The sequence below is a fragment of the Coturnix japonica genome, chromosome 2, assembly GCF_001577835.2.
Source record: "Coturnix japonica isolate 7356 chromosome 2, Coturnix japonica 2.1, whole genome shotgun sequence".
Lineage (NCBI taxonomy): Eukaryota > Metazoa > Chordata > Aves > Galliformes > Phasianidae > Coturnix > Coturnix japonica.
In genome coordinates this window covers 46,362,551-46,390,395 of record NC_029517.1, presented here as the reverse complement: position 1 = coordinate 46,390,395, position 27,845 = coordinate 46,362,551, and the positions used below count along the sequence as shown (strand labels likewise).

Below are 27,845 nucleotides of genomic sequence, written 5' to 3'. Positions count from 1 at the left end.
TCTGCCTCAGAATTAGCACTTTTTAATTCACTAAAAAATTAAATAGCACCTTAATGAAATTTTCCAGTCAGGAACTCTGCCACTAATGTCCAGTCATCTATCTTTTCTCAGCAGGAACTCTTGGCACCTTGAGTCAATTCCCTGTCCATCCTGCAAATCTGCTAGATTCCACATATCACAACTCAGTATCATCCTATACAAAGTCACACAAAATTGTTATCTAAGCCTAACGAATATTGACCCACTGCACTTCCTGCTTATAATAACAACTTAATAAATACATATACGAGGTTAGTTATCCAGATCTAACTTTGGAAAATCCTCCTCTATGCCAATTCTTTCCTCTAGCATTTCTTATGAAGTCAGGCCCCAAGAAGGGAACAGACTAAGAAGACCGCAGTAGGCCAGATCACTTTCTTGCTGCCTTCAGTCATCATCAAGTTTCATGCCATCTTATTGTTTTCCAATCATAGAGTATCCTGATCTGTCTCAAAATACAACTAAATATTTGCTGCCAGTCTGAAATTTCATACAGCAGTTCTTTCAACATACAGAGATGCAGATTGGTACCAACTTCTCCTGTATTATCCAACAAGGACCAGCAGGAAAACCTAGTGGGTTTTCCTAGTGCCTTCATCAGCCCATTTTACTATGAGCAGTTTAAAGTCATAATGCATATAACAATTAAAAAGAATCTTAAAGAAAATCTCTGCTTGTTGTTTTAAACATACAAACAGTAACTGTTGGTGGTAACTGTAACAAGCATATTCCTTTTTAAACAAATGAAGGAGCTTCACTGAGATGGTGTGGGGAAAAAAAAAAATGCACAAAGACATTCATATGACTTCTCATTATTACAGCCGAATCCTTTTATTTCTCAAAGGAAAGTGTATGTAAAGAAGGAAGCCAAGCAGTTTAAAAGCAAAAAAAAAACAGAGATACTAATGACAAATGCTGACTATGCTTCAAAAAGATAATACAGTATAGAAATTATCTGACAAAGTTTTAGGCCTTCCACAAAGATCAGTTTGCTAGAAATTGAGATGCATACATCTCAAGGGGTCATTCTTGGTAAATGAGTCAAAGTACAAAAATAGCAGAAAACTCCTATATGTTTATATCAAAAGTTGCAAATAAATCTGCATTACTGCTCAATATACACCAATTAAACATACCTAGACATGATTCATGGTTACATTCTGTATTTATTAGAATGATGAGAGAGTTAACTTCCGAGACAAATAAATTCACCTTATCACAACATTCAAACAACTAACATATATTAGAAAGTTTCCAAAGAAACTTGAATATAATTAATACTAAATTCCATGCCAAGTATAATCAAGTCTTGGGCTCAAGTGTTTTTTTAAAATAATGTTTAGAAGTTTTAGCCTACATACACCTTCCATTCTTTGGATGGACATAAGACACGTTAAATAGTGAAATACATGATATAGGAAAAACAAAGCAGGCCACTTCAGGCTGATAAGGTTAACATATATCTCTGTTTGAACTGTAAGCAAAGAGGTAGTCTGTCTCTGTACTCCGGAGAATATTTTCTTGATAACAATGACCTAGAGAATCACAAGTGATACTAATTCTTTGTGAGACCCTCAATATAAACTTTGCATTCATCAAAACTGTAAGTTGTTTAACATAAAAAACAGTGAACAATAGCAAGAAATGCTACTTCCAGTACTAGGCTCAAGTCAAAATTCAGGGGAAAAAAAAAAACACAGCTCCCTTGAAATTAAATCTTACTTTTCACCTGCCAAACTAACAGCATTCCTTAATATATGAGCTTAACAAGAACAAATTCACAGGAATCAATTTAGCAGCAATGTTCAGATCTCTCAGAAGAGGGGAAGTCCCTTGGGTTATTTCCACAAGCAAAAATAATCTACCTCCTTCCACTGCTCCATTTTAGGATTGTTAGTTTTTGTTCAGATTACTACAGATACAATTACTTGGAAAAGAAAGTTCCATGTAGGAGAATGACAGAGTTGCCTACATTTACCATTTTAAAAGTCTTCCAAGCCTACACAGTTTGCTAACAAAGTTGGAGGAAACTGAAGTTCAGGGACTGTAGAATGATCCAGCTGCTACAGAAGGAAGAGAAAAAGTCCCATTTCTATTCTCCCCGTTCTCCAGAAGGTTCAATATTTGGTGATCTCATGAGTATTGTACCATCATTTTAAAGACATCACTATTAGTTCAAAATTCCAAAGCACATACATTCCTCCCTTCACTGTGTCAGTAGGTTGACAGACTATTTAATCCATCATCTTTGTATTAAATTTAAATTCACTTCAAATTCATCAGTATTAAGCATCTGTGTAGTTCCAGTCAAAATCTTGGAATATACATTTGCATAAACTCAAAGAAAATTTCTTTTGAGCTAATTCTACTCTTGATCTATTCCCCTCTCCCCCCCCCCCATTTTTCTCAATAAAGTTCCTATGCTTGGGAAATAAATCCTCTTGCTGTAAGAATTCTGTGTTCAGATAACTGCTGCATGACAGTTGCGGTCAATAGAATTGGAAGAGCCTTTATTCCCATTCAGCATGAAAGAAGGCCAAGCATTCAGCATTCTGCCTTTCTCCATTCAACTTTTATCCTCATAGTGAAAACAATCTAGTCTAAAAATGCAAAGCATATGTACATGTATATGAATATCAATCCAATATTACTTTAAAGTGTAACATACATCCAAACAAAGAGTTTTTGTAAATCAGTCAAATACCCTTAGCTCACAAACCAGCCCCGAAAAAATGCCAGCATTTGTTTTCCACTGATAGACTGAAGTTCACTGTTCACAGAAACAAAAACAAATGGTCTTGGCCACAAAAAAAAGACACAGGAACACAAATTTTAGCAAGCTGAATTTTCCTGTTAATGTAAGCAGAACTCAAATATGAATTTCCCGCAGCTTGCTTCTAATCCTTTTCAGAGATAGATCCAATCAGAAAGTAGGAAAGCCTGCCCTGAGGCAGATCTCAAGGTTAAGGAATCTGGAAGGACAAGGGCCCTGATGGATAAGCGTAGGCTCCCGTAGTATCAATATGATAGCTCAGTACTCCAAGGACATCAATCTTCCTGAAATCAGTCCTTGTATTTTGTGTATACATTGTACCTGGATAGCCACGCTCCTCACTTCTATTTAACAAAGGGTCCTGTACTACCTCAGGGCAGTTCAGCATTATAGCTGCAGCGAAGGAGTCCCATCTGATCCTTGGATCAAGGAGATAATCAGCAGAGACACCCTGAGGGTATCTTCAAGGCAGGGAGCTACATCAGCCAAACCCTGAGATTCATAATGGTTTTGATGATTGTCAGAACTCACTGCTCAAAGGATGAAATGAAAGCACAAAGTTCAGGTGCACAGTGTTAGATTTCACACCTAATACTAAATCTAAAGCTATGTAGACACTTGCTCACTGGAAAGAATATACTACTATTCATTTTAGGGATTTCAAAAAGTTTTAATTCCTTCTTTTCAACAGTCCTTGTGTATGAGGGGACATTTAGGCTAGATCTATTCAAAACTGACAGATAAGGCAATCTTGCAAGGAGTGCTGGAAATGAACAACAAAAATTTGCTATTCTCATACTGCTCTTCCTCTTATACACTTACCCCTCACTGTACTACTCCTGAGCGTTAGCTATTCACATTGTATTTATATAAATATGTTATTTTTATATATATACATATATATTTATATATAAATATCTATATATATACACACACGTGATAACATGTGTCTATATACATGTAAATACATATAAGCCTATAGTGGATAAAACGCATTCTAAAATATTAGACTAACTGCATGTATTGAAACAAAAATCATTAGAATTAGAATGAAAAAAAATAAAAATAAAAAAGACCTTTTTGGCATGAAAATTCATTTTCTTTCAATAAACATCCAACAGATAAAGTTCAGAAATAAAATCAGTCTGCAAAAAAAAAGAACTAATAATAGAGTCCCCTTTAAATACAAATTACTTATTCATAGCTGATAACAATCAGTATACTTATTTCTTTGTTGTTCCCACATCATGCAGAAGACCTTTCACCAGATACAGCAGTCATGAGGAGACTCTGTGACACCTTAGTCTGTTGCATTAGAGAAAATTAAAACATAACCTTATCAGCCTATTTCATAACCAGTAAATCTGGAATTTGAAATGACAAAGTTACATCTTCAATATCTTGTGGAAATCCCATACCTTCGGGTTCCATATTTGATTTTCAGCTTTCAAATGAACATTAATAGATTTAAAACCAATGCATAATTTTCCAAACTTACATTGACTTTGAAGCTTTGTATTGAGCCATCCAAAAAGTGAACGTTACAGGTTATCTCTGATCGGGTTTTCTCTTTTGGTAGTTCTGAAGCCCGTATGTTATTTATCCTCCCACCTAAGGCTCGTAAACGGGAGTTCATAACTATTGCTGAATAACCTATAAAACAAAAAAATACATTAAGTAATAGTTCTTACAGTTCACTTATGCTTCATCAACAGTCTTTTGAGAAACCCACAACAACATAAAGGCCTTATTACAATCTAAGTACTTAAGAGTAACAAAGGCTTCTTATACAAGAAAATCAGTTGTAAAAATAGCAGGTTCTAAAGCAGAACATAAACAAGCACTGAGGCCTCCACACTCCAAATCTAATGTGTTTAACAGAATCATAAGTTATTACTGTGATATATTCTTAAGTTAGACCCGGGCCGTTGCCTTAGTTTGAAAACAAACAAACAAAAACCAAAAAAGCAAGTCAATATTCTAGAGCCCACCATACATAAATTAATGAAGACAAATCTACATCTAAGAAATACAACTCAAAAATATATTTTCAAATTTTTTGGGAAAAATCTGCAATGATACAATCTCTGAAAATAGTGTTTCCAAAAATGCAAAATCTATACATATATATATATGAAATACTAATTAAAAATATACTATTCACCAAAATAAGAGCTAAATTAAACACAGTCAGACCTGTAAACACTTCAAGCCTCCCTCCACTAGATCAATTTACCAATTAACATCAGAACATATAAAGCCAGCTGGCAAGCGAAGCTGAGGATAGCTTTCCAGGTTAGTTACCATACCAATTACTGAATCATACCTTGCTTATTAGAGGCTAGCTACAAAAAGATTTGCATAATGTGACTGTTTCCTAGACAGCTGGCCAAGCCAGACAGGAGCAAAGTCAGGGCTATTTTGGAATATACCCCTTCTTCTCTGCCTGACTTTAAAACATAGCTGACTTTTTGTTTAAAAAGCTAAAGAAACTGATTTTTTCTAAATAAAATTCCTTAGAATTTGGTAACATCATACCTACTCCCCTTATCCCTGTAAAACAAATGAACGAACAAAAAAACCTAAACATGAAATACATGATGAGCCATGAGAAACAAAGCATTAGAGTAGTAAAGACAACAAAAAGCAAAGTAGTGAATGGTCAGGAATGGTCATTCAATTCAAAATTTGCTACTTTCTAAAATGGAAACTATATTTGAATTGCTAAGACTGATACATCCAGCTAGCCCATTGCCTTTTTTCCCCCTGGAACATCAACAGTATTTTCTTCTTACTCTTTTCCAAACACTCATTATTATGTAGCTTTAAGGAAGGAAAAGAAGAGGTGATCCATAAGTGAATTCTGAACATTATTTCCATATAAAACATTACATACTCCTACTACTTTTAAGTTCTTGTTCTCGATGTACAATCTCCATTTAAACATAGTACATTAATATTATTATATATATATATTTTACCCGGGTCTTATTAAAGGAGTGGTTGCTGAAGAAAACACACAGTTATTAAACTGTTAAGAGCATCCAAAGAGACAAAAATGCTAAGAATGTGCATGTTCCTAACAGTTACATTTTCAACTACTTACTCACCACTGGCTTTGTCTTTTACCAAAAAGCAAGGTGACTACATGAATTATACTGCATACTTTTCTCCCTTTTCCACTCTCGGAGGTCAGAAAAATCTCACTGCAGAAAGACACCTCTACCTGCTAGGCCACTGATGAGTAAGAGAAGAAAATTATTTCCTGGAGCCAAACACAAGATGAGGAAGCAGCTTTTTCTAGACGGGTGCAAACCTTGGTCAGCTAGCAGAGGGCAGCCTCATGCTCTGCCCTTCAGGGCTCAGCCTGCACTGTGAAGACTTGTGCTTCTTCAAGCTTACACACTCACTTACTCTTGGGAAAATCCCATCTGACCCTCTCACTCCTCTACATATTTATTAACCGCTATACAAAATTCAGCCACTGCTCCCACTGCCTGCAACATACTCCCTAAATTCAATCCCAGGTTTCTGTTGAATACTAGCAAAAGATAAATGGAATTTCATGTTAAAGGTGTTCACAAATTTTAATTTTTGATTAAATAGTATTTTTTTAGTGCTACCAAAGAGAACACACAATATGCATCTACAGAACCTACATGGCTCTCCTCCAACAAATCAGACCCATTCATTTCCACCACATAAACCTGTTAATCTGTCTTCAAGTGCCAGTGGAAGTTGGCCAAGTGCTAATAGTAACAATCCCACAGACACAGCTACCTGTCATAAAATCGGAGTTGCTTAGTTGTAGGCTGATGTTAGTTTGTTTTCTTATACTACCTCTTCACAGGTGGGGCTGGATGCTCAACTTGGAAGTTTATCACAAGAAAGGTAAACCCTTTAGAGAGATAGATTTGAGAAGGGTGTGCAAAAGAAGAATTCCTTCCCCTCCCCAAAGACAATTTGATGACATCGTTAATGCAGTTGGAGCTCCCAGACTGTGTCTGCAGCATGCACAGATCCTTGGCCACCCTGAACAGAGCCAGCTGAGCATAGCAGCCCACCTAAGAGCAGGATATGGGGCAGCGTGCTGGGACAGCGCAGCCATCAGTCAGGCTGGAGCTCAAAAGGTTTTAACGAGGCCCAGCAATCTGCCAGCAGCTGGGTGCTCAGAGTACAGAAAGCTGGCCTCTACTTCCTAGCTCCACGTCCTTCAAATTTATCCTGTACAAGAGCCACAAAATCCCAAAGGATTTGTTTTACAGGGATCGTGCTGCAGGCACCAGTTTAAGTCATTGTGTGTGTCAGAGCTCAGTGTGCCACAATACAAACTCTGCGAGTACCTAGCACGAAGGACAAAAGCACAGGCCCTTCCACTTTTCTTCCATGCAGAAACTGTTCTAAAAGCAGTATTTAGAGAAATAAAACAGGCCTAGATTACAGAAATGCTTGACTTATCAACCCCAATGCAATATTAAGTGATAGAGAAGCTGTGGATGAGCTGTCCCTGGAGATGAGCAGGGCCAGAATGGATGTGGCCCTGTGCAGAATGTGTCAGCCCTGCCCATGACAGGGAGTTCAAATGATATGGTCTTCAGAGACCCTTTCAACCCAAGCCATTCTGCAATTCAAGGAACAACGCAGCTGCTTTGGGACAGGGAAAGGGTCCCCGTGCTGACAGTCAAAAGCAGCCCTGCTCTGAACATCCACAGGAAGCACTCAGCCCCAACCTGCCAAGGGCAGCCATTAAATGCAAATCCCAGCTTCCCTTCTGTAGCTACTGTGGGATGCTAATTCCCCCCAAAAAAGGGGAACAAAACCAGATACATTTGAACATTATCAAAAAGAGTACACACCTCTTCCTAAAATAAGCATCTCAAATTCAGGAAGTTGAGTAATAATTAGAAAAACAAACAAACCAGAAAGCAAAACAGAATAAACAACTCCAAAACACAGTCATTTTCATACTGAAGTATAAAACCAAACACATAGAACTCCATCCCGTAATCAAATTTTGCAATAAGCTCACAGGAACAAAAAACTTAACTACAGAAAGAGGTTAATGTTTTCCAAGTGCATTAAATGCATTTCTGAACAAGTTCAGTTCCACGTGGCTTCCCCAAGAATTAAGCTGCAGTCAAGCAGAACAAAAATAATGTGTTCTCCTTCACTTTTGTATTGAAGACTGACTTTTTAAAGAGGCCTTTTCCATTCCAGCGTTTCATATCTTTGCAACTCACTTAGGAACTCTTGGTAAAGAAACTTATGACCCAATTCTCAGCATAACTATCATTAGCGTGTTTGTTGCCAAGGAATTAAATCAAGAACAGCTTTTCTGATTATACTCTTAAGGACCATCTACATAGAATCACACAGCTATGAACACCTGAAAAATACAACAATCATCATTCATTACACTAAATCATTACATAAATGGAGAGCATTTCTACTCCTGCAATGGTGTGTACTTATGTTTTTCTCCTCCTCAGAAAGAGACTGTTCTCTAAGCACTCTTGTATTTTCTTTGTAATTGTGACTGAAAAACCATAGTTCTGTATTGTTCTAGTGAAAATTGCCAGTACTACAGAGCACAGGAATGTCATCTATGAAGAGTTAGCACTACTCATTCACTTGCATTATCTGAGTAACCTCAACTGAAAATGAGGTATTTTAATTACAAAGCCCTGTACAACATTTCAGTAAGGATTACATTTTATGGCTATCTGTTGCTTAAAAAATATGAAATAAAGTCATAGAATATCCTGAACTGGAAGAGACCTAAAAGGATCAAGTTAAACTCCTGGCTTTACACAGGCTGACTCAAAACTGAAAACTTAGGTCTTAGAGTGTTGTCAAGATGCTCTTTGAGTTCCAGTAGTTTGGTGCCATAACCACTGCCCTGAGGAGCCCGTTTTATGCTCACCGCATTTAGTGAAGAACCTTTACCAAACACCCAACCTCCACACCGTTCCAAAGAACAACAGATACCCCCTCACCCCACTTTGTACATCCCGGACTTCGGAGGAAAAAAAAAAAAGGGAAAGCATGACTGGGAATACAAAGACAGGTAACATATTTAAGCTGTCTTTTTATCAGTTTATAGCCCCACAAAAACCAACACAAACAGCCTTTATCATGCAGCAGCTTTCCCTGTTTGCCGGCTGAAAAGATCTCCCAAATGATCATCACAAAAAACCCAAAGTACTTGTAAACCACATTCTGACTCTTCCTTCCACGCATTTAAGTACTATTTACACATCTTGTAGCCACATCTATCATCAGTGCTTTTTAATGAGGGTTAGATTATTAAGCCAGCTTTGGTGAACAGAAGACTGAAGTTTAACCCAGCATCCATGAAAACTAGCTTCTGTTTTCACCTTCTACAGAGATGACTCTCCTTTTCTACATTACCAGTATGAAAGCAGATGTCTCACAGTTAACATAAAATGCAGCTCTAATGCTTCATAGGAAAATCCCACATAATATTTAACCACAATATAATATTTGCAAGTTTTCATTCAAATTAACAGGCATTTCTAAAGCCAGAAGCAAAGTAAAAAGATAAGCTTCATTCTGAGTAACACACACAGGTTATCACTAACTCCTTATCCATAGCTATTTCTCACAAACGTAGCCTGATATACTGCTCAAAAGTCACACACAGAAAGGAATCTGGGAAGCCATTAGTAACAGGTGGTAAAAACTGCATCACTAGAAAAAAAATCAACTATAAATACAGAACAGCTATGAAATACAAAAAGCACAAGAGCTTTCGATGAAGAAACATTAAAGCTTATGGTATAAAACTACCTTCAGATTAAGATATAAAGCATTAGAGAATTCAGTGCTGCAGAATCTTCTTACTTAGAACCTAAATAAAAGTTAATACCCACATCTCCAAAGCAGTAGCTGCAAGTTCTCCAAATATAATCCCTAAGACACATAGCAATTTCATCATAATAGAAGTTTCTTTTAAACAACATAACAGGCAAACAGATTCAGCATTCTAATACGTACTTGTTTTGGGGGCAAAATCTGTGACACATTCCAAGACAGCAAAGTTCTTTACCTGTTATATAAACAGCTAGAAGTATTTTGAGAAAGTTTTCAAAAGTGGCAGGAACAAAGATTCAGACATTTTAGTTACCTTAACTTTTACCAAAAAATAGATTTTACAGCCTGGGATCGGTTGGAAAAACTGAGCCCATTCAGTAAGAAAGTAATAATAATAAGAAGAAGAAATCAACAACATTATAAGCACAGAGTTTTTTAAGTTTTAACTTCACAAATAGCATTAAATCAATTATGTCATAGTATGTTTTCCACACATATTGACAATTCAACATTAAAGAAAAGGTCATCTTTGGTAAAGTATAATGTCACCTCTTCTTCATCTGCTAACTCAGTAAGTTGGAGCTCATTCACAAAGTAAGCCTTCACGGTAGACTGTATATGTGACTGTACCTTTGTTTGCTTATTTAGAATAAACTTAAAGACACTTAAATTTCAGTGTAGACAGTTACAAGGGAAAAAAAAAAAAAAAAAAGCCTTGATTTAAAAAAACAAAAAAGAAACCACTATTTTGAATATTCTCTTCTGTGGCAACTCTTTAAAATTGGAACATAACGTTATTTTAAAGGTTATTAGGTAAGCAGACAAACTGGATTGCTCCCGTACCTAGAAATAAGGTACTCACCAGTAATCACTGCCTCAAAGAAGAGGATCTAGCACATACATACTAGTACATTGTAAAAATTCTCACATCACTGCAAGATGCTACATGTTTAACTAATACATAGGACTTACAAAGTGTTTTGCAAGTCTTCCTGAGACTTCATTTAAACCCTCAGCTATAACATATTTCAGGTAAACTTGTATTGCCAGAATCTTTGAGAGAAATCAAGCTGTACTGAATTCCAGAATCAGTATGAAGGCACACAAATGTCTAAGCTGGACTGGAAGAGAGGAGTGGGAGAGTAGACATTCCTCAGTGTTAATCCTGGCATTGCACTAGTGCAGATAGACCACACAGCTAGTGTGAAAGCTAGTGCAGATAGACCACACAGCACCGCAAACCATCAAGTCTAAACTTTGCTCTACTGCTTGGTACTTACACATCTGGATGGGAGCTAAACAGACATGACTCTAAAAAACAACCATCATTTGCTAAAACATAGGGTCTGGAAACAATGCAAGTAAGGATAGATCAAGTGCCCAAAGAGAGAATAAATATTTATAGCAAGTGATGGATGATTTCTATTGATATAAAGCTTGTTGAAGAGGTCAGTGCATTCACTCAAAGAGGAGAACGCAAGGTACTTTTAGAAGTTCTTTACGTGAGGGGAGTGTGGTGGGTATAGAATTACCACAGCCGCTCTGCAACATGTCCAGCAGCAAGACTGCTTATCTGAAAACTTATCTTGAAATTAGATAACCTAAAGGCAACAAGATTCTAGAAGAGCTCACTGGTGGAAAAACAATACTGACCATCAATGTCAGTACTCCCATTCTTAAGCATCATTTAACTCAACTGCTACAGAAAACACATTGGTCACATTCACAAAGGATCAAACCAACTTGTACCAATGACCATTCAAGCTTCAGGTCCGCACAACCAATCTCACTAATGCTACTTTACCTACATAGAACTGAACTGTGTGGTTAAGTCACTGAACGATACTGAGCTGTGGTTAAGTCACTGAACAAACACACCACCTGACACAATGTGAAACATCACAATCAGACCTTAGGTTCTGGATTAGCAGTACCTAAGCGATACTGTTAGAGTGAGTCAATGGGGGGAAAATACAAACAGGAGGAAAAAAACAATTGAAGTAATAGCAGAGCCCTTCTCCCTGTGCAATCCAAGTATTGTAAAAATACAGGTGAGGATAAACACTTGTAATGCTTTCAAATTTTCAGTAGTTTTTACTGCTCAGAAGAGAGGCCTTGTTTACTTTAAAACGCATGTATAAAATAACACCTGAAAACATTGTGCTCACTTCAGTAATGGTTCATTGCTCCATTTCCTGCACCACGGGAACTGGAGAATTCAGGAACTCGATAGCTTCCTCTATAGCCTGCTTCTACTTGAAACACTATGGCAGCTTAGAAGATAACTGGCTCACAGAAGAAAGCAAGACCTACCACTACTTTATTTCCTAAATAATGCCTTCTGGGGCTACAATCAATACTTACGAATTCAACTAGCAACTGCAGAGTGAAAATAGAAGTTTACACTCCTTAGCTCAATTTTACCTTACATTAACAATTCTGAAAACTGGAAGAATAAAAAAGCTCAGTTTGATTGGAAGTTGAGCATTGCAGTGCCCAACTATAAACACTTCTCATAAACAGCTCAAGATACATCAGAATATACAAAGAGAAATCTTCTTACTGCCACGCTGCAAAATATGAAGCTGCACTGACAGCCACATTAAGCAGGTAACCAAATAATGCTATTTGGTTAAATACAATAAATAATTTATGCCTTAAAATCTTCAAAAACAAAAGAACTCACCACTGAACTTTACAGAGAAAAGCTACTGAAATATTCTGAAAATTCAGGTGTCAAATTGATCAAAACATTTAAGTTGAAATACAAGGACTTTCTGTTAGTGGGCAATAAACTACATTTCACAAACGTACTGCATGACAAATGAGAGCCATCATAACAGTTCTACTGCCAACTACTGTCGTGATAATAAAGCAAAATTTTAATCATTTGCATTACAGATTCAGGAAGGAATGCATAAACACAAATATCTGAAAGCTCTCTTGTAGGTATAACAGAGATATCCAAGAATAGTTTTAAATGGGAAATACCACACTCATAAATGCATACAGTGAAACTAGTTGAGAAATCTCAGATCTATTTTACTGGTTTTTAAAAACAAAGGGAAAATACTCAACATAAACTGGGGTATATTCTCATAAATACTGCTCTATCCATGAAGCTTGCTGGTGTCAACATCTCTTACAGTACAAAAAAACATAAAAATGCCTACATACAATTTGCAGCTAATATCCCTTACTATGTTGACTATTACATATACGTTAAATAACAAAAATGAGTAAAAACTTTCCTTGCATCTCAACTGCACACTCAGAATAGTTTTTCTATACACTACACAGCTCAGTAAAGGACTTCTTTCCACAACTATTCCCTCTGATTAATACATTTTCCTGACAAAGCTTCCAATGACACATAACGAGGTTACAAGCATCATTCTTTTCAGTAGGAATGACGTTATTGTACATTACATTTCAGCACTTTTGCTTACAGAAAAATGAAATGAAGTTGCTCTTTAAAAGAAAAAACAAAAAAGGCAGGAGAAACAAGGCTGTAGAGAGAAAAACAGAACAGCAGATCCAATATCTAAAGGTCTGGTTTTATTTCTGATGTCACCAAAGGCTTTTTGTGAACAAGCTTATTTTCTCCAAATTGAACATGGATGACAACTGCTCTACAATTGCCCAAGCATATATTTGTAATACAAATTTAAGAGCAGGCAGCACGCTGCAGGTAACTGGCTGGTGAATGAACTTAAGAGCTTGCAGCTACCTACAGCGCTGTTAAATGCTACAGTATAAATGAAAGAACCAAACACAGCTGAAATCTGCTAATGAATTCTGACGGCAGCAGTGACCGTCAACCAACTGAAAGCCCAATGGGAGAAGAGGAGGAGGACAAAAGCATTAATCGCAATAAAAATAGTACAAATGCCACATAAAGCTAACTCCACTTTTAAAGAGAGCATTAAATGGGTCGTGAAGTTCCCCAATGTATTGCTACAGCACCAGAGAAACAGCCCGAATTTACAGATGACTGAGATTGTTCTTGAACGGGCACAGTTCAGGATCAAACACACTGCTTCATAATACTGTATGAAATCTAACTGTCACTTGACAACAGTGGGATGCAAAGTAAACAGCAAATAAGGAGCAGTCTCAGAACATCAATGCACCATGCAGCATGCAAAGCCTGGCAGAGTTCCTGCCTTAGAAGCTTCAGAAGACCCACCAAAACGAAAAACAAAACTGCACAGATGCCATTCAGTACTGTTCAATATTTATAACGCTGCCCAGCTGTTAGCTAAAACAGTTTCTGTTGTTTTCACAAACCTCGGACCCAGGCAAGCAGCAGCCAAGACTGATGACAGAATTTTTCTGCTGAAAACGGTACTAAGCAGAGAAACTCAAACAGGTTGAGTCATTTTTAATTACATGCCAGATTTTAAGCAGTGCTCTTGATCCCTAGACAAACCCAAATCAAAGCTTTGCACCACTCTCCAGGATTTGCTATTGCTGATCATTATGAATTTTGTTTCTTAACACAGTATAGGACTGTATTCCATTCAAACTTGGAGGGTTGGTTTGTTGTTTTGTTTTTGGAAGAAAGCATTCCTACTGGAGGATGTCCAGACTAAAACCAAAAAACAAAAAACAGTGTTAAGGAGCACAAGACATTCAGAATCACTATGAATTACGTTTCTGCAACCAGACTTTGCCTCCAGACTTCATGGAACTGCTTCCTATACATTCATGCTTCACACATCACAATCCATGTTCTGCCACAAGCTTTTAAAATACATTGCCTCAAGCATGACAGAAGACTTCCTATGCTATAAAGCTTACAGCCACAAAAGGTCCCCAAACGGATCTAGAGCAAAGCAGTGGAAATTGTGCAGCTAACCACAGAATACTACTGAAAAAGATGGGAGAATAACCTAACCACAGCAATTCCTCTTTTAAAAGAAGGAAGGACACCACTACAAGCAAAAAAAATTAACAGGCTATCTTTCAGAGGGATCTTAAATCTGACAACTTAACTTAGAACTTTAAGTATGGAGAAAAAAATAATCTTTAGAATAGAGTTGTACTCAAATTTAACTTCCAAGACTGCTCAAAGTGACAGATGTTCTGCAAATTTTGAAGCCTCATAAAACTATTTTAGATGAAAGAATTGAGTGATGTTCTACTTCTGAAAATACAGGAAAGACCTTGAAAATGTATCACAGAAGCCTCATAACTCAAAGCCAGAAGCTAAACACTGTGAGGAAATTAAAATAACTCCTGATACTTCGATCATAACTTCTATACATTCAGATTAGCAAAACTGGAGGGGACAGTGGGAGAACTTCTCCAGACAGTTCACAACTATGATGCTTTGTAAATCTTCAGAAAGAAAAAACAAACTAAGGAGAAAAGGCGGCCTAAGAACATCTGAACTCTGTAAACAGTTGTCATGGAAGAACAGTTTTCTGCTACTCTTTCTGCAAGCATCTTCTTCTGATCTTTCTCCCTGTTTGATCAGCTGAAAAATTATTGGTCACATTATAACGTGACCAAAACACATTTCCTTTTCTGTAGCCGTTGCAAAGAATTTAAAGCTCCCAGGAACACATCAATACGTTATCACTCACCTAACAAGATCAAACCATTTGCCAAGACCTTCAGTGGAACTGCCTGTATCCTATTGTTGCACATCTTCCTTCACAGAGAAGACAGGCAAGAGTAAACCAACATGACCACCAAAAAATGGCTAGAAATTTGTCCAGCCTCCGCACGTTAGGCTGCCCACATTTTAAAAAGAGCAGTTCCTACACATAGGAAAGAAAAAGTGTAAACACATGACTGTTCATGTTGTAGCTCGCAAACAATTTGTGCTTTCTGTTTTCCCATCAGCATTTAAACAGTGTATGCTTTAGACCAAAGAAATCTAAACATTTACGTCTTTATATCCCTGTTAAGTAATTTTTTCATCACACTACAAGATTAACATGCACCTACTGACCACAGCATACCAAGCCACAAGGAAACCATTCTGAAAAACACTACCCTGGAATAGATAATACTCTGTCTTCTCTCTACCACATACAGAGCAGCAGTTATTTTTTTGGTCAGGTTCTTCCTTTGTACAAATTAACTAACATTTGACTCTCAGAAAGTCAAATGGTACCCCATGGTCAGCACACACACTCAGCCCCAGGGGCTTGGGTGAGCCAGAAAACACAGAAAGGGGTGTGCAGCTCATGGCTGGAGCTGCAATAGAGCATGAGTTGCTGTAGGGAGCCATTTTGGAATGGTAACTTGGTAAAGGTCTTCTTGCTCTCCGACAGAGCACTCCATTGTTTTTGGCTTGTTTGTATTTGATTATTGTACTGACATACAGTGCATTCACATAAAATTCAAGCTCACTGAGGGATATTCTGTCATTACTCATTTTTAGACCCAGCTCCTCAGCTGATGAGCTTCCTTTTGCTATCTCAAGTAACATAAACTTCTTGAACCGTGTCTTTATGAACTTGTTAAAGCTCCCATGCACAGCGAGGCTTATTTCATTTACAGAATTAAACCACCTCCTTATTTCAGAATGAATCCATGCTATCCACTACATATCAACTGTTGCAGTTTTTCAGAGCTACAAACTACCCTCCAAACTTCAAGTTTTAAATCAGTGAATTTGTGAGATGATGCCAAGAATTTTTTTTTAAAAGCACACACAAAAACTGCATTTTGCCAAGTAGATCTTACATTTCCCAACCCTTCCTATTCCGGCATTTATATTTCTAGCTAGCAGGTAGAATATTTATCTCCTTCCCTCAAAGCAACCTTAGCATGGTGTGGCAACTGATTACAGAGGAATGCAGACAACGGGCCAACTTTGCTGCTTTATGCTAAAACAGGAGCAAAACGGGAGAGCTTGCTTAGACAGTGCTGAGATCCAATTTCTCTCTGGCAGTTGCCCCACTGTTAGGTACTTCTGCATAGCTGTGATAATGAGTAATGCCTCCCAACAGGCAAATTCCTCAAAACACAGTATGGAAGGGCTGGGAGAGACGAAGAGGGAGTTCACTGAGGCTCTTATCAGGTTAAAGCTACAGTCACAGCCTGGCTGCACCAACAGATAGAACAGAAGTTCAGAATCACTAATGCTCTGTCATTAGTGTTTCTTTCACAACATTGCAATCCATCAGAAGTATATCTTAAAACAAAGGTATGTAAAAAAATTACTTGAGAACACAATATTGTGTTGCCAAATCTAGTCAAGCAACCAAAAACCATTGCTATGGAAGATCAATGACAAGACATTTCTCTGAAAAGAGCTGCTGTCGTAAGAGCTTTAAAGGAGAAATTAATTTGACATAAATTCTCCAAGTAGTGTTTTCAGGCTTATTTTGCCTCAGTAACTGAATAAAGTAGCTTCATTATTTTAAAAGCTATTATTTATATAGATATGTAATATTTAAGCATATGTTAAGGACAGTAACAGTGACCCTTATTCCAGGTTGCTTACCCTATATTTTACGTCTATAAATCTACGCAACTTTGTTTATTGGCTTAATTGCTTTCCTAGTGCAAAATGTACCTTATCACCACCACATAGGTGGTCTGCTTGCCCACAAGAACTTTGTGACATTAAAATTTGCACACGAGGAATGCACTCAATCCAAATCTGATCTCTGGAACCTTATTACAAATTCTAGCCTATGCCATACACACTTTAATTAATAAGTTCTAGAATTTCACCTAGGCAACTTTGTCTCTTGAAAAAAGAAAAGAAAAACAGAAAAAAAACCTCTTAGCTTTAGGAAGCAATAGAGATTAGCTGTCAAATCTAGAAAAAACTTCAATGAAATTTATATATAAGGTACCTAACCTTCAACCAGAGAAAATTCATGCTATGGCTTACAGTATCTCTTCTGAAGCAACGTGTCAAGAACTAGAATCCTTTAGAAATAAATGCAATGTGAAAGACTAGACAGAATAAGTAGTAGAACAGATTTATTGGGAACTGAATGTGATTACAGACTGGCTGCCTATCCAGCCTCTGTAGACAAAAAGTTGCCAAAAAGAATCACATCAGTATGGGTAAAGTGGAAGCATAGGAGAACTACAAGGCAGATCACTGGCATGGACAAAGTTCAAGGCCTCTAGGGAAAAACACAGTGACTACCTCCTGGTTTGATTCCCGTTACACTCATAAAAAGAGTTTCCCTAAAATTTTAAAAGCATTACATCAGTTCATGTTTAAGTGACAAAATCTGCAGGTTACTCCAAAATTAATTTCTCCTCTTTATGTCTAGATAGAAAGAACACAGACCAAATTCTCAGCTATGAAACAATGTTTTTCAACATACTCTTCATCATAAGCAATGAACAATAGCCTCCATGCCATGATCATAAAAATCCACACCAGCACAGGTTACACACTATTTCATAGCTGCTATGTTGGTATTGTTGCTACGAAAATTTTTCACATGCAATCAACGTTTCATTAACCCAAACAGATGGAAGTCAGAAAGCACCAAATCTGGACTGTGCAGTGCATGGGGTACAACAGTCCAGCCAAGATTGACAATGTGCTTCACAGTCCTGAAGTTGGTATGGTGCCTGGCATCACAGAATCGTAGAGGTTGGAAGGGACCTCTAGAGATCATCGAGTCCAACCCCCCCGCCAAAGCAGGCTCCCTACACCACGTCACACAGGTTGGCGTCCAGGCGGGTCTTGAATATCTCCAGAGAAGGAGACTCCACCACCTCCCTGGGCAGCCTGTTCCAGTGCTCCGTCACCCTCACCACAAAGAAGTTCTTGCACACATTCTTGCAGGAACTTCCTATGCTGTATTTTCATCCCATTACCCCTAGTCCTGTCCCCACGCATGACTATGCATAACTGAATGGTAAGAAAAAGATAGTCTTCTTGAAGAGTTTCCTTGTTGTAATCCTCTGGTTTGCATGGATAAGCCAATTAAGATGCTCTTCATTTAGTCATGTGAAAGAAGTCTTTCACATCACTACTGTTGAAATCTACCACTCTCCACCTCACTGTCCTCGCATCCACTGTTTGGTCTCCAGAAAAGTTCAGTAAGCATTAATGAATGTCAATAGGTGCCATTTTTTCCACAGGGAGGAATTCAATAACACACCTTGTAGGAACCCATTTTGTCAGACTGCTTCTCTGCTGCCATGTGTGACACAGCACAAAAATGTAATGTAATACTAGGGCGGGGTAGAGTCAACCCCTGCTGCAATTTCACCAACATCTCCCTCTGATATAATAGGCCAATATAAAATAGGAGGCATTACTTTCAGAGCAGCCACCATACATCAATTTCTGATGCAGATTCTGAGCTGTATAGGGGTTTTTTACTAGAATATGCAAAAGATGAGGAATGAAACCAAGTATGAATAAAAACATAGTGAGATGGGCTGGAACAAAGCAATGAGAAGCTAAAGTATGACAGCAAGGCAGAGCGTGGAAGAGGAAGAAGTTACATAAGATAGTGGAAGGATGTTATCTTACATAAGATTAAAAAGATGAAGAAAGTTTCTTCCTGATTTAGAGGAACAGAGTTAAGAAAAAAAATAAGACAGGTGATGTTTCCATTTGTTCAAATCCTTACCAGCACTGTAAGAAAAAAATCCAGGTTACTTTTTCTGTTGTGTTGATTTTTTGGTCTTTTTGTGGGGGGTGGGGATGGAGGGAAGGGGGTGAAATACATTACTTTTATCATTTGTTTTATAAACAGCCTTTGAAGTTTAAGCACCTTCTGTGGAATTCCCTTCTGAAACACTTGACAGCATGATTCCATGCTGAGCTTGATGGGTTGGTTTTTTTTCCCCCTCAAAATGAAGAGGGTCTTTTACTAGCTCATCTGTAAGAATCAGCACTGCCTTTGAATTCTAGTCAAACAGTATCATCTGCAGTCTGGTAAGGACTTGGAGGCATCTCATTCAATTATCTGGCACTCTCTTAAGGCTGAATTTGTCATCTTTTCCTACAACATTGCTCAAATATTTAGTACACACACAGCTGGCTCACAGTGACCAGACATGGGTGTTACCTTCTGTGCCAGACATGCGCTGCTACACTTAGATTTTAGCTTATTGTTTTACAAACAGATAAAGCCTTGCCCTATTGAAACACAAAATATTTTCTAAAATTTCACTTTAACACATTCAGACCAATCTTCCAACATCACCAGAAAAGAAGGAAACCAAAAGCACAAAACAACAAATGTGGCAGCTCCAACCAACTGCATAAGCACAGCTGTTATCTTGGACCACACAAATTACCTTCTTCCATTCCAAGCTTCCAGTCATTTCAGCACAAAACAGTTCAGCAAACCATTCTCATCCTACCAAGAACAGGATGGTAAATGATCAACACTAAATTATTAAGCAAGAAGCTGACAAAACCAAATTAATATAGTACAGTGTAACTTCTAAGAAATACATTTACAGATATACATGGATTATGTGCATTTTTATTTAAGTAGGTTTGAATTGGGAGCTGCACTGTAACTTGCTTCATAAGGTTATTAATTTTATAGTTATACTCAAGTGGTTGAAAGGATAAGATCAGGATTTTGAAACTGCTGAAGTCCCTGTAAGGCTGTATCACCTTTATGAGGTAGACTCATGAGGCCAGCCACAAGCCACTAAGTTTAATCCAGATCCCTCTTCTTCAGCTCCACAGTTACCGAGTCAAAGGAATTCAGTATTACAACACAACCCCTGTAACAAACGCCATGAAGAAAGGATCAAGAACATTTACAACCAAATAAGTTACATATCTTCTGGATTAAGACGAAGTTACACTTCAGGAAATAGCAGGAAAAAATAAAAAAGATAAAAATGGTTATATTACAGCCTGCTGAGACCTCACCTGAGGGTGACAATTACTTGAGAGCAATAAAAGAAATTAAAACAAAGGAACTGTCTGTTATTCTTGGCAAAACACACATTGTGAAGTTTTGAAAAAGGTCACTCCCAGCTGGTCACTTTCCTCTGATAACCTTCTGGCAACGTCTTGCAAACATCTGCAAGCACCCTTTGCTACCAACACCATCAACTTCCTTTGTGTGGCCCACTAGCCCAAAAATTGGCTTCAGATCTGAATGTGTATGTGAGCCATCTCCCAGGCTCCGGACTCTGTACCTCTCTGCTGCATGTCTCAGAAAGCAGCAGTACCTCTCTCTGCCCCATGGCTTGTGAACACTGAAATGATTGCTGCTTCAGGAAGTTTGCTTTCTTGTTGCTGACAAGAAGCCTGAAGCAAATCCTGTGCATTCCCCGCTGTAAAAATAAATGAATAAATAAATAAATAGACTTATTGGCAAGAGCAGGCATTTCAAACAGGCAACTTCTTTATTTGACGGTTAGTTTGTTTAAAGATCTTTCCTCCCTTTCTTCCTCATCCCAGGAAGTTGTCAGCTAAATTATTCTATTTGCAGTTGTGCAAGCCAGTAGTTAATTATAAATCAAGCAGTCGATACAGAAAGGTGACAGCACGCAACTGCCTGAAGCAGTGCTATCTGCTTGAAGGCAGTCTGGCATGGCTGCTATTGTGCTATCAAGTCAGGAAAGAGTAGGAAGCATCTACACCAGCTCCTCTTCTCATGAACACAATGAAAACACCTCCCTCGCCAATTAAATAACAGGTCCTAAAGTGGGTAGGTGCCAGGAAGAACAAAATAATAATGGTTGATCCAGATGCAAAAGAGAGAAAAAAAAAAGATCTGAAACAAGAAAAGAAAAAACAAAAACCAACAGGAACTATACAGGAGATAAGGGGGGAAAAAAAAGTCTTTTATTTCAGAGGAATGCTAAACTTGTAACTGTTTCTTCCCCCCGAAATGCTCTTTTACAAGCTGGAACAACAGCCATGGTTTTTCCTCAAAAGAAAGAAAAAAAGAAGAAAGAGCCCCAAAGCAAAAGCAGTTAAGGAAGGAGTCATAAAGGAGGCATAAAAGGTATATCCATATTCATGCAATAGGTGCTGGCTGCGAAGTTGAGCATTTGAAACTACCTGCCAAAAGTTGCTATCTAAGTTCAATGCAAATCATAACCAAGCAAAGCAATCCCTACATTTAATTTCACATGCCACAGGTGACAGAACTGCACGTAAGATTATTGAATATTTATTTTACCATAAGGCTGCTTACAGGATTTATCTCCAGTAAGAGACACCGAAGTTCCATTCTTACAGTCAGGTCTAAATTTTTCAGGTTTCCTGGTGTACTATAACACATTTCATTTCTTATTCGCAGACATCACCATGCTGACACAAATCTTAGGACTATTTCCCGAGCTATTTTGTCAGCAAAATTACTTCAGCAAACTTAAAAGCCGAGCCAGGGTACTGTTACAAGGAATAACAAAAGCATACTTCAAATGTTGAATGATTTCTCCAAGGAACTGCTGGGGCAAAACCAAAAAGACTTGCTCCAGGAAGGCAAACCACGAACACAGGGCATTTTGAAAATGGTAAGTTGAAAAAGCAAACATGAAATATAACACTAAACAGTCAAAGTGTCTTAAAAATATGTATGTATCTCACCACCATTCATAAGTTTGTCTTAATATGCTCAGTTTGTTCTGCAACAAATATATATATATGTATGTATGTATATATATAGACACACACACACACTTTTGTTTCAGATTCTGATCTCATAAATAAAAATAACCAGGTACCAGTATTACTTTTCTCAGTATTGTAATATGTATTTCTATATTAGAGAAATAATGATATATTTAACAGCCTTAAAATTATCATTGGGTAGTGGTAAAGTTTGCTGCTGGTGTATTTATTTCCCACATTTCTTTTCAGCAGGAAAAAAAAAAGTATTATTTTAATAAGATGGATGCCATTTTCAGAGTGTTCATCTACTAGCAGTATTTTATAAAAAACATGGTTATACATGACCTACATTACAGAAACACAAAAAGGTCTCGTTTGGAAGGGATCTCCAGAGAACATCAGATCCAATCGTTCTTAAGAAGCAAGGCTTTAAATTAGGTCTTCCAAGGTCTCATGAAGTCAAATCTTAAATATTTCTGCAACAAGCAAGGCTGTGAAAACTCTGTACTGTGAGAACTATACCAGACTCAACAATTATCATGTCTTACTATCAGCAGTGCAGCAGGCATAGATAGGTATTAAGAGCTAATGCCTACAGAACACTTATTTCAAATAATTATTGCTGACAATATATGTAACTACTTTTTAAGGATATTACTGAATAACTTGCAATATATTACAGTGTCATATACAGTGACTCCAAATCAGAGCTCTTCCTTTCTTCTGGTCCCTTCCTGTCCTTCCCTCCCTTCCCTTTAAGTCCCATGTATGTTTCAGTACTGCCAGGCCGCTCTCTCTTCTTGCACAGCTTTCAGTTAGAGGATGCAGAAGGGACACAACAGAAGCAGACCTAGAACCCAAGACAAGAACCTGCTCTCTCACTACCCAGTGGCACAAGAGAGTATGAATCTGCTGAATCCCTCACATCAGGCCTACCCCTAGGGCAAGCAGTAACCTGACAGCCTCTTCTGTACACCAGTCCTTCGACAGCTCATAGCTTAATAACCAGCAGACCCAGAGATAAGCAGAATGGATGAACCACCTGCATGTCTTTCAGACAACAAAACATTCAGGAGTTGAATGTTCATTTGATACCACATTGTTTGGGACCACCCAACAGCACATGAAAAAAATGAAAGTACCAAAGAAACTGAAGCTTTCACATTGCATACTCACTGGATATCCATTACCCGAAGAGAACTTAAAGAATAAAAGGGAAGAGACCAGTGAAGCTCAGCCCCTTGCACCAGCTGACCTCACTTAATGGTGAGAGGCATGTTTGCCGGTCCCCTTGAAGCTACCATTTGAGCAATGCAGTAAAACCAGCTTTTCTATTTCTTAAGAGAGGACTTCAACCTTGCCTTAGAATGTACAGCAAACGGCTGTGAAGATTAATTCTTTCTTTGCTGCCACAAGCTAATGCACTTCCCTGAACGACACGCGCCATATATAACCAAGTAAGAGCCCTACACATTTCTAGGCCTTGCAGCTCTATGGCTGATCTAGGGCTGTAACAGCCAAGTCAACAGAGGTGACATGGAAACACACTCTTCAGGGTTCCTGTAACATTTGGTCAATAATCTGCCTGTGTACCAAAAATCTTTAGGATAAGCATGTTAACTTGAGCTTAGAAGTAATTTATAGTTCTATATTCATACATTAAAAAAAGGGATGAAACTGGGTTTAGCATTCAAATCAGTGTTTTCCGTTTATGAATGCTTGAAGTCACAGGTAAAGGCAGGGGACAAAAAAACCTATTTTCACCTTTGATAAATCAGTTGTTGCACTTGGCAGCCTCCAAGAAACATGCCAACTTCTCTTTCCACACCAGCATAACACAGCTTATATTTGTCTTTGGCTGCTTTCTTCAGGCACCCAAAAAGAGAAATCTTAAATATGTCTTAAACTGGGCAAGATTTATTTCCTGGGAAATTAGGAAAAACAAACCACAACAACAAAAAAGCCCCAACAACCACACACACAGTTAAATTGACCCTACAATTGAACCGGACTCTATTCTAAGTAAGTCCAACACCTAAACACACACTAGTTAACAAGTAACAGAGTTGTAACTGATAGCAGTAACAAAATCTCTCCTACTTCAAAATGCCCGATGATACAGCTAACCTTACGCTGGGCCTTATTAGATTCTAAAGACTTATTTGCTAAGCCCTCAGTTCATCAATTAATCTAAACAGATGTTGATGGATTTTACCCATCAGAATTTCTTTTTAAGGAGGAGTCAGATTCCTCATTCATCATCTGAGAGCAATAACACATTAAGTGAGCTTTTCTTATATAGAAAAGTCATTCAACTGCTCAAATATTTTGCTCCAAGATTTTCTTCATACTCCTATCAGAATCAGGAATTCTACATAAGTAGCAGCAACTAATTGTAGCTACAAACTGCCCTTATTACCAGTTCTATTCTGAATATATCTACCTTCATATTCTACTGAATCATGTTATTTGATTAACACAAAATTGCAGCTTACTCTAAAGTCAAGTGCTCCAAACTATGCTTGATTTCTAAACAGGCAACCAGTGACATCATTACTGTAAAACAATATGTACCCTAATAAACAGAGTTTACCGATTTCCCAGGTTTTAGACAACTCTGTAAATGTATTTAGTTCACACTGATTAGAAGAAATTACTTTTACATCACAAAGTGTAGTACTTAACATCATATCAAAATGCAGTAATTTTAAAATTAATAAAATTAATAAAATTAAAAATAAAATAAAATCACCCCAATGAAAGAAGCATAAATTTGTTTTAGTGGTCAGGACAATGCGGGGAGTTGGAACACTGCTTCCTGCACTCCTACTCTACACTCACTGCACTCAAGTAACAGAACAAGAATCCTTAGAAAGACACAAAAACTTTTCAGAACACTCAGTCTGCCGCTAGGCTAGAAAAGAAAAACAAGCCTCCAATCTTAGAAAGTTAGAAACTAAGCATGGATGTTCACATCCACATTATGTAATATACTGATGAAGAGTTAAATTAGTAAGAAAATAGGGGGACAACGGCAGTTCTAAGTGTTGTATGCTTGATACAACAGGCAATGGTTGTATGAAAAGCATGATTTCTCAACATGCAGCTAACCTTATGCTAAGTTCATAGAACCAAAGTTCCTATGCAGAATGGAAAAGCATATTTCCAAATTGCTGGGGAGTGACTGTTTCATAATGCTCAATAAAACCACATACTGTCAAAAGAGATAGTCTGTTGGCAGTACACATGGAAATAGGTGTTTGTTTCACGTTTTAAAGAAACGTGATGCAGCAACCCTATGCGTTCAGCCACCACCTGACATTATGGTAGTCCTTCTTCATCCCAGGGAGATGCTAGCTGGCAGATACAGGGCACTAGCTGAAGGTAGCATGCAGGTAGCTGGCTCAGTGTTTTGCAGAGCTGTGGCAGTACAGTCATGCGCTCCACCAGCCAGGTGTGCCTTTGTTCAAAGGTACCAAGGAGCAGGGCAGAATGCAAAATGTAAATATTTATCTAAAAATTAGGAAAGTTATATGTGTCAAGGGAAAAAAAAATAAATAAAAAAAAATAGAAAAATACAGAAACTTTTCCATTATTAAATACTATATCACTTCCTAGTTACAAAAAAACCAACCCTGTTCCATACAGTCCTAGAGCTCTATCAGTTTCAAGTGTCAAATCACCACCAGCTTCCTTCAGATAGTTCCCCCCCGCAACACGTGCGTTTTCAAAATGAACAGCAAACACACAAAGTTGGAGAATAAACTTAAAATCCACTGAACATAACAAACTGAAAGCTGTAATTAAAACAGCTGTGAAAGTACCACCGCCAAGTTCTGAAATCTGTCGTGGATTTTTGGTCTCTTGCCACACCAGTAGTGCACCCTGACTGGCACAGTCCCATGGACTCTCTCTCAGCTTATGAAATTTTTCTGGCAGCTGCTTCAAAGAACAACTAACTGTGTTGCCAAAGACAAACAAATCTAAAGGCAAAAAGAATCAGTTGCTAAAGTTTGTTTAAAAAATAAATAAATAAATAGAAAGAAAACATCACACTCCATCGTGGCTACAAATTAGAAAAGCACTCTTGTGTACAGTGCTATTAAAAGCTTCTGTTAGTTTAACATACATGAAGCACAGGATCACACTTATTCAGCACTTATAAATCTAGAACTTCCCAGTGATACTTCAAATCTCATTTCTGGACTAAGACACAAAGAACAGATTTTCTCCTCCACCATGAAGCTGCTCCCATAATTAAAATCTGCAGTAAATATTATCACTCACACAGATGCAGAAATAAAAACCAACTACATACATCCAATACTTGAGATAAAAATACTAAGGCTAAGAAAAATATGTCCACCTCTATGACCAGCCTAAACTGTTGAATTCTTTGTAATTTTAAGATGTCGTGCAAAATATTGTATTTACAGAAACATTATGCAAGGAAGAAAAGTTTGTGCTCCTTAATAAATGAATCAAAGTGTTCCACATAGACATGATCTCTTTTCAAATACATCCTGAACAACATACAAGATTATTCTGAGTGGCTTATGCTCTACTTAAACTGGAGTTCATCAGTAAGTTTCCACCAAGCAGAGTTTATGACATCGTTTTCTGAGGCATCTGAGAAATCCATAGTTAAAGGGGTTACTGTGCAAAATGGAGACTGAATGAAATGTCAGCTGAGCTTAACACATCATCCAAATTCGCAGGAGTATGGTTCTAATGGCTGCATCAATGAAAGACTTAAGAGAATTCAGATATGAAGCTGAGTTGTGAATACACAAGGGCGGAGACCTTAAAATCTTAAGCAAACAACAGTAGTCTAAAGACTGCCAGGTGAAAGAGCAAACTATCAGAATTTAAGAACTCAAACTCGTTGAAGTCTAACTATCAAAAGTTGCTTAACAACATCCACTGAAGCTCTAGGCCCACAGACATGAAACCAGAGACAACAGATGTTTGAACTATACCCTAATGAGTTAACCCACACTCCAGACCAAAACTTTAGTCAAAAATTTTAACAGAGGTGCTTTAATAAAGCTTTGCTGCAATCACTGCAAGAAGCAGGTGCGAAAACTAGAACTGTCCCACCCCATATACAAGAACACAAAAGCTAATCAAGGTGACTTGTGCTCATGAGGTTGCTGCAAAGATGTCTTCTAAAGCAAACGTGGACTAACACATACTGAAATAATAACATAGCAATAAGGCAAGCTTTATGCCTTTATGTACTTTAGCATGTGCTAGTCGATCTTCAGCTTGACCAAAGTACAGCCCGCTCTATCTGCGGACTGGAGATTCTGAGTGTGCTATTTAAAACACTAGCAACACATTTGAGAAAACATTCTCTCCCAGGCAAACCACTACAGCACTGATGCAACCACAGCAACCAAGAGATCCCTGTTGAGCGCTTAACTTCAGGTATACATCCAAGCTTGCCTACAACCAGAAGTGGTGGCTCTACTTGTACCATTATGGTTCAAGAACTTCCACCTACTATATTCAAAAATATCAAATAAAACGACTAGGAAAACCATTTCTTACTAACAGAGACATTGAAATAAAAGCTGATCACACATTTACTCAATACTTGGGATAAAAATACTACACTTAAAAGAAAAAAAAAAAAAAAAAAAAAAAAAAAGAAAAAAA

The 27,845-nt window shown here is 37.7% G+C and overlaps 1 protein-coding gene across 7 annotated transcripts in view; it reads right to left on the bottom strand.

Moving 5' to 3' along the window:
• The window catches only part of PTPN3 (protein tyrosine phosphatase non-receptor type 3), a 157,904-nt gene that overhangs the window by 78,519 nt on the left and 51,540 nt on the right, over positions 1-27,845 (bottom strand). For all 7 annotated transcript variants that reach the window (XM_032442441.1, XM_015854305.2, XM_032442443.1 and 4 more), the window contains exon 2: positions 4,311-4,465. In XM_032442441.1, the coding sequence (XP_032298332.1) occupies positions 4,311-4,465 (155 nt within the window). The remainder of the gene's footprint in view (positions 1-4,310; positions 4,466-27,845) is intronic.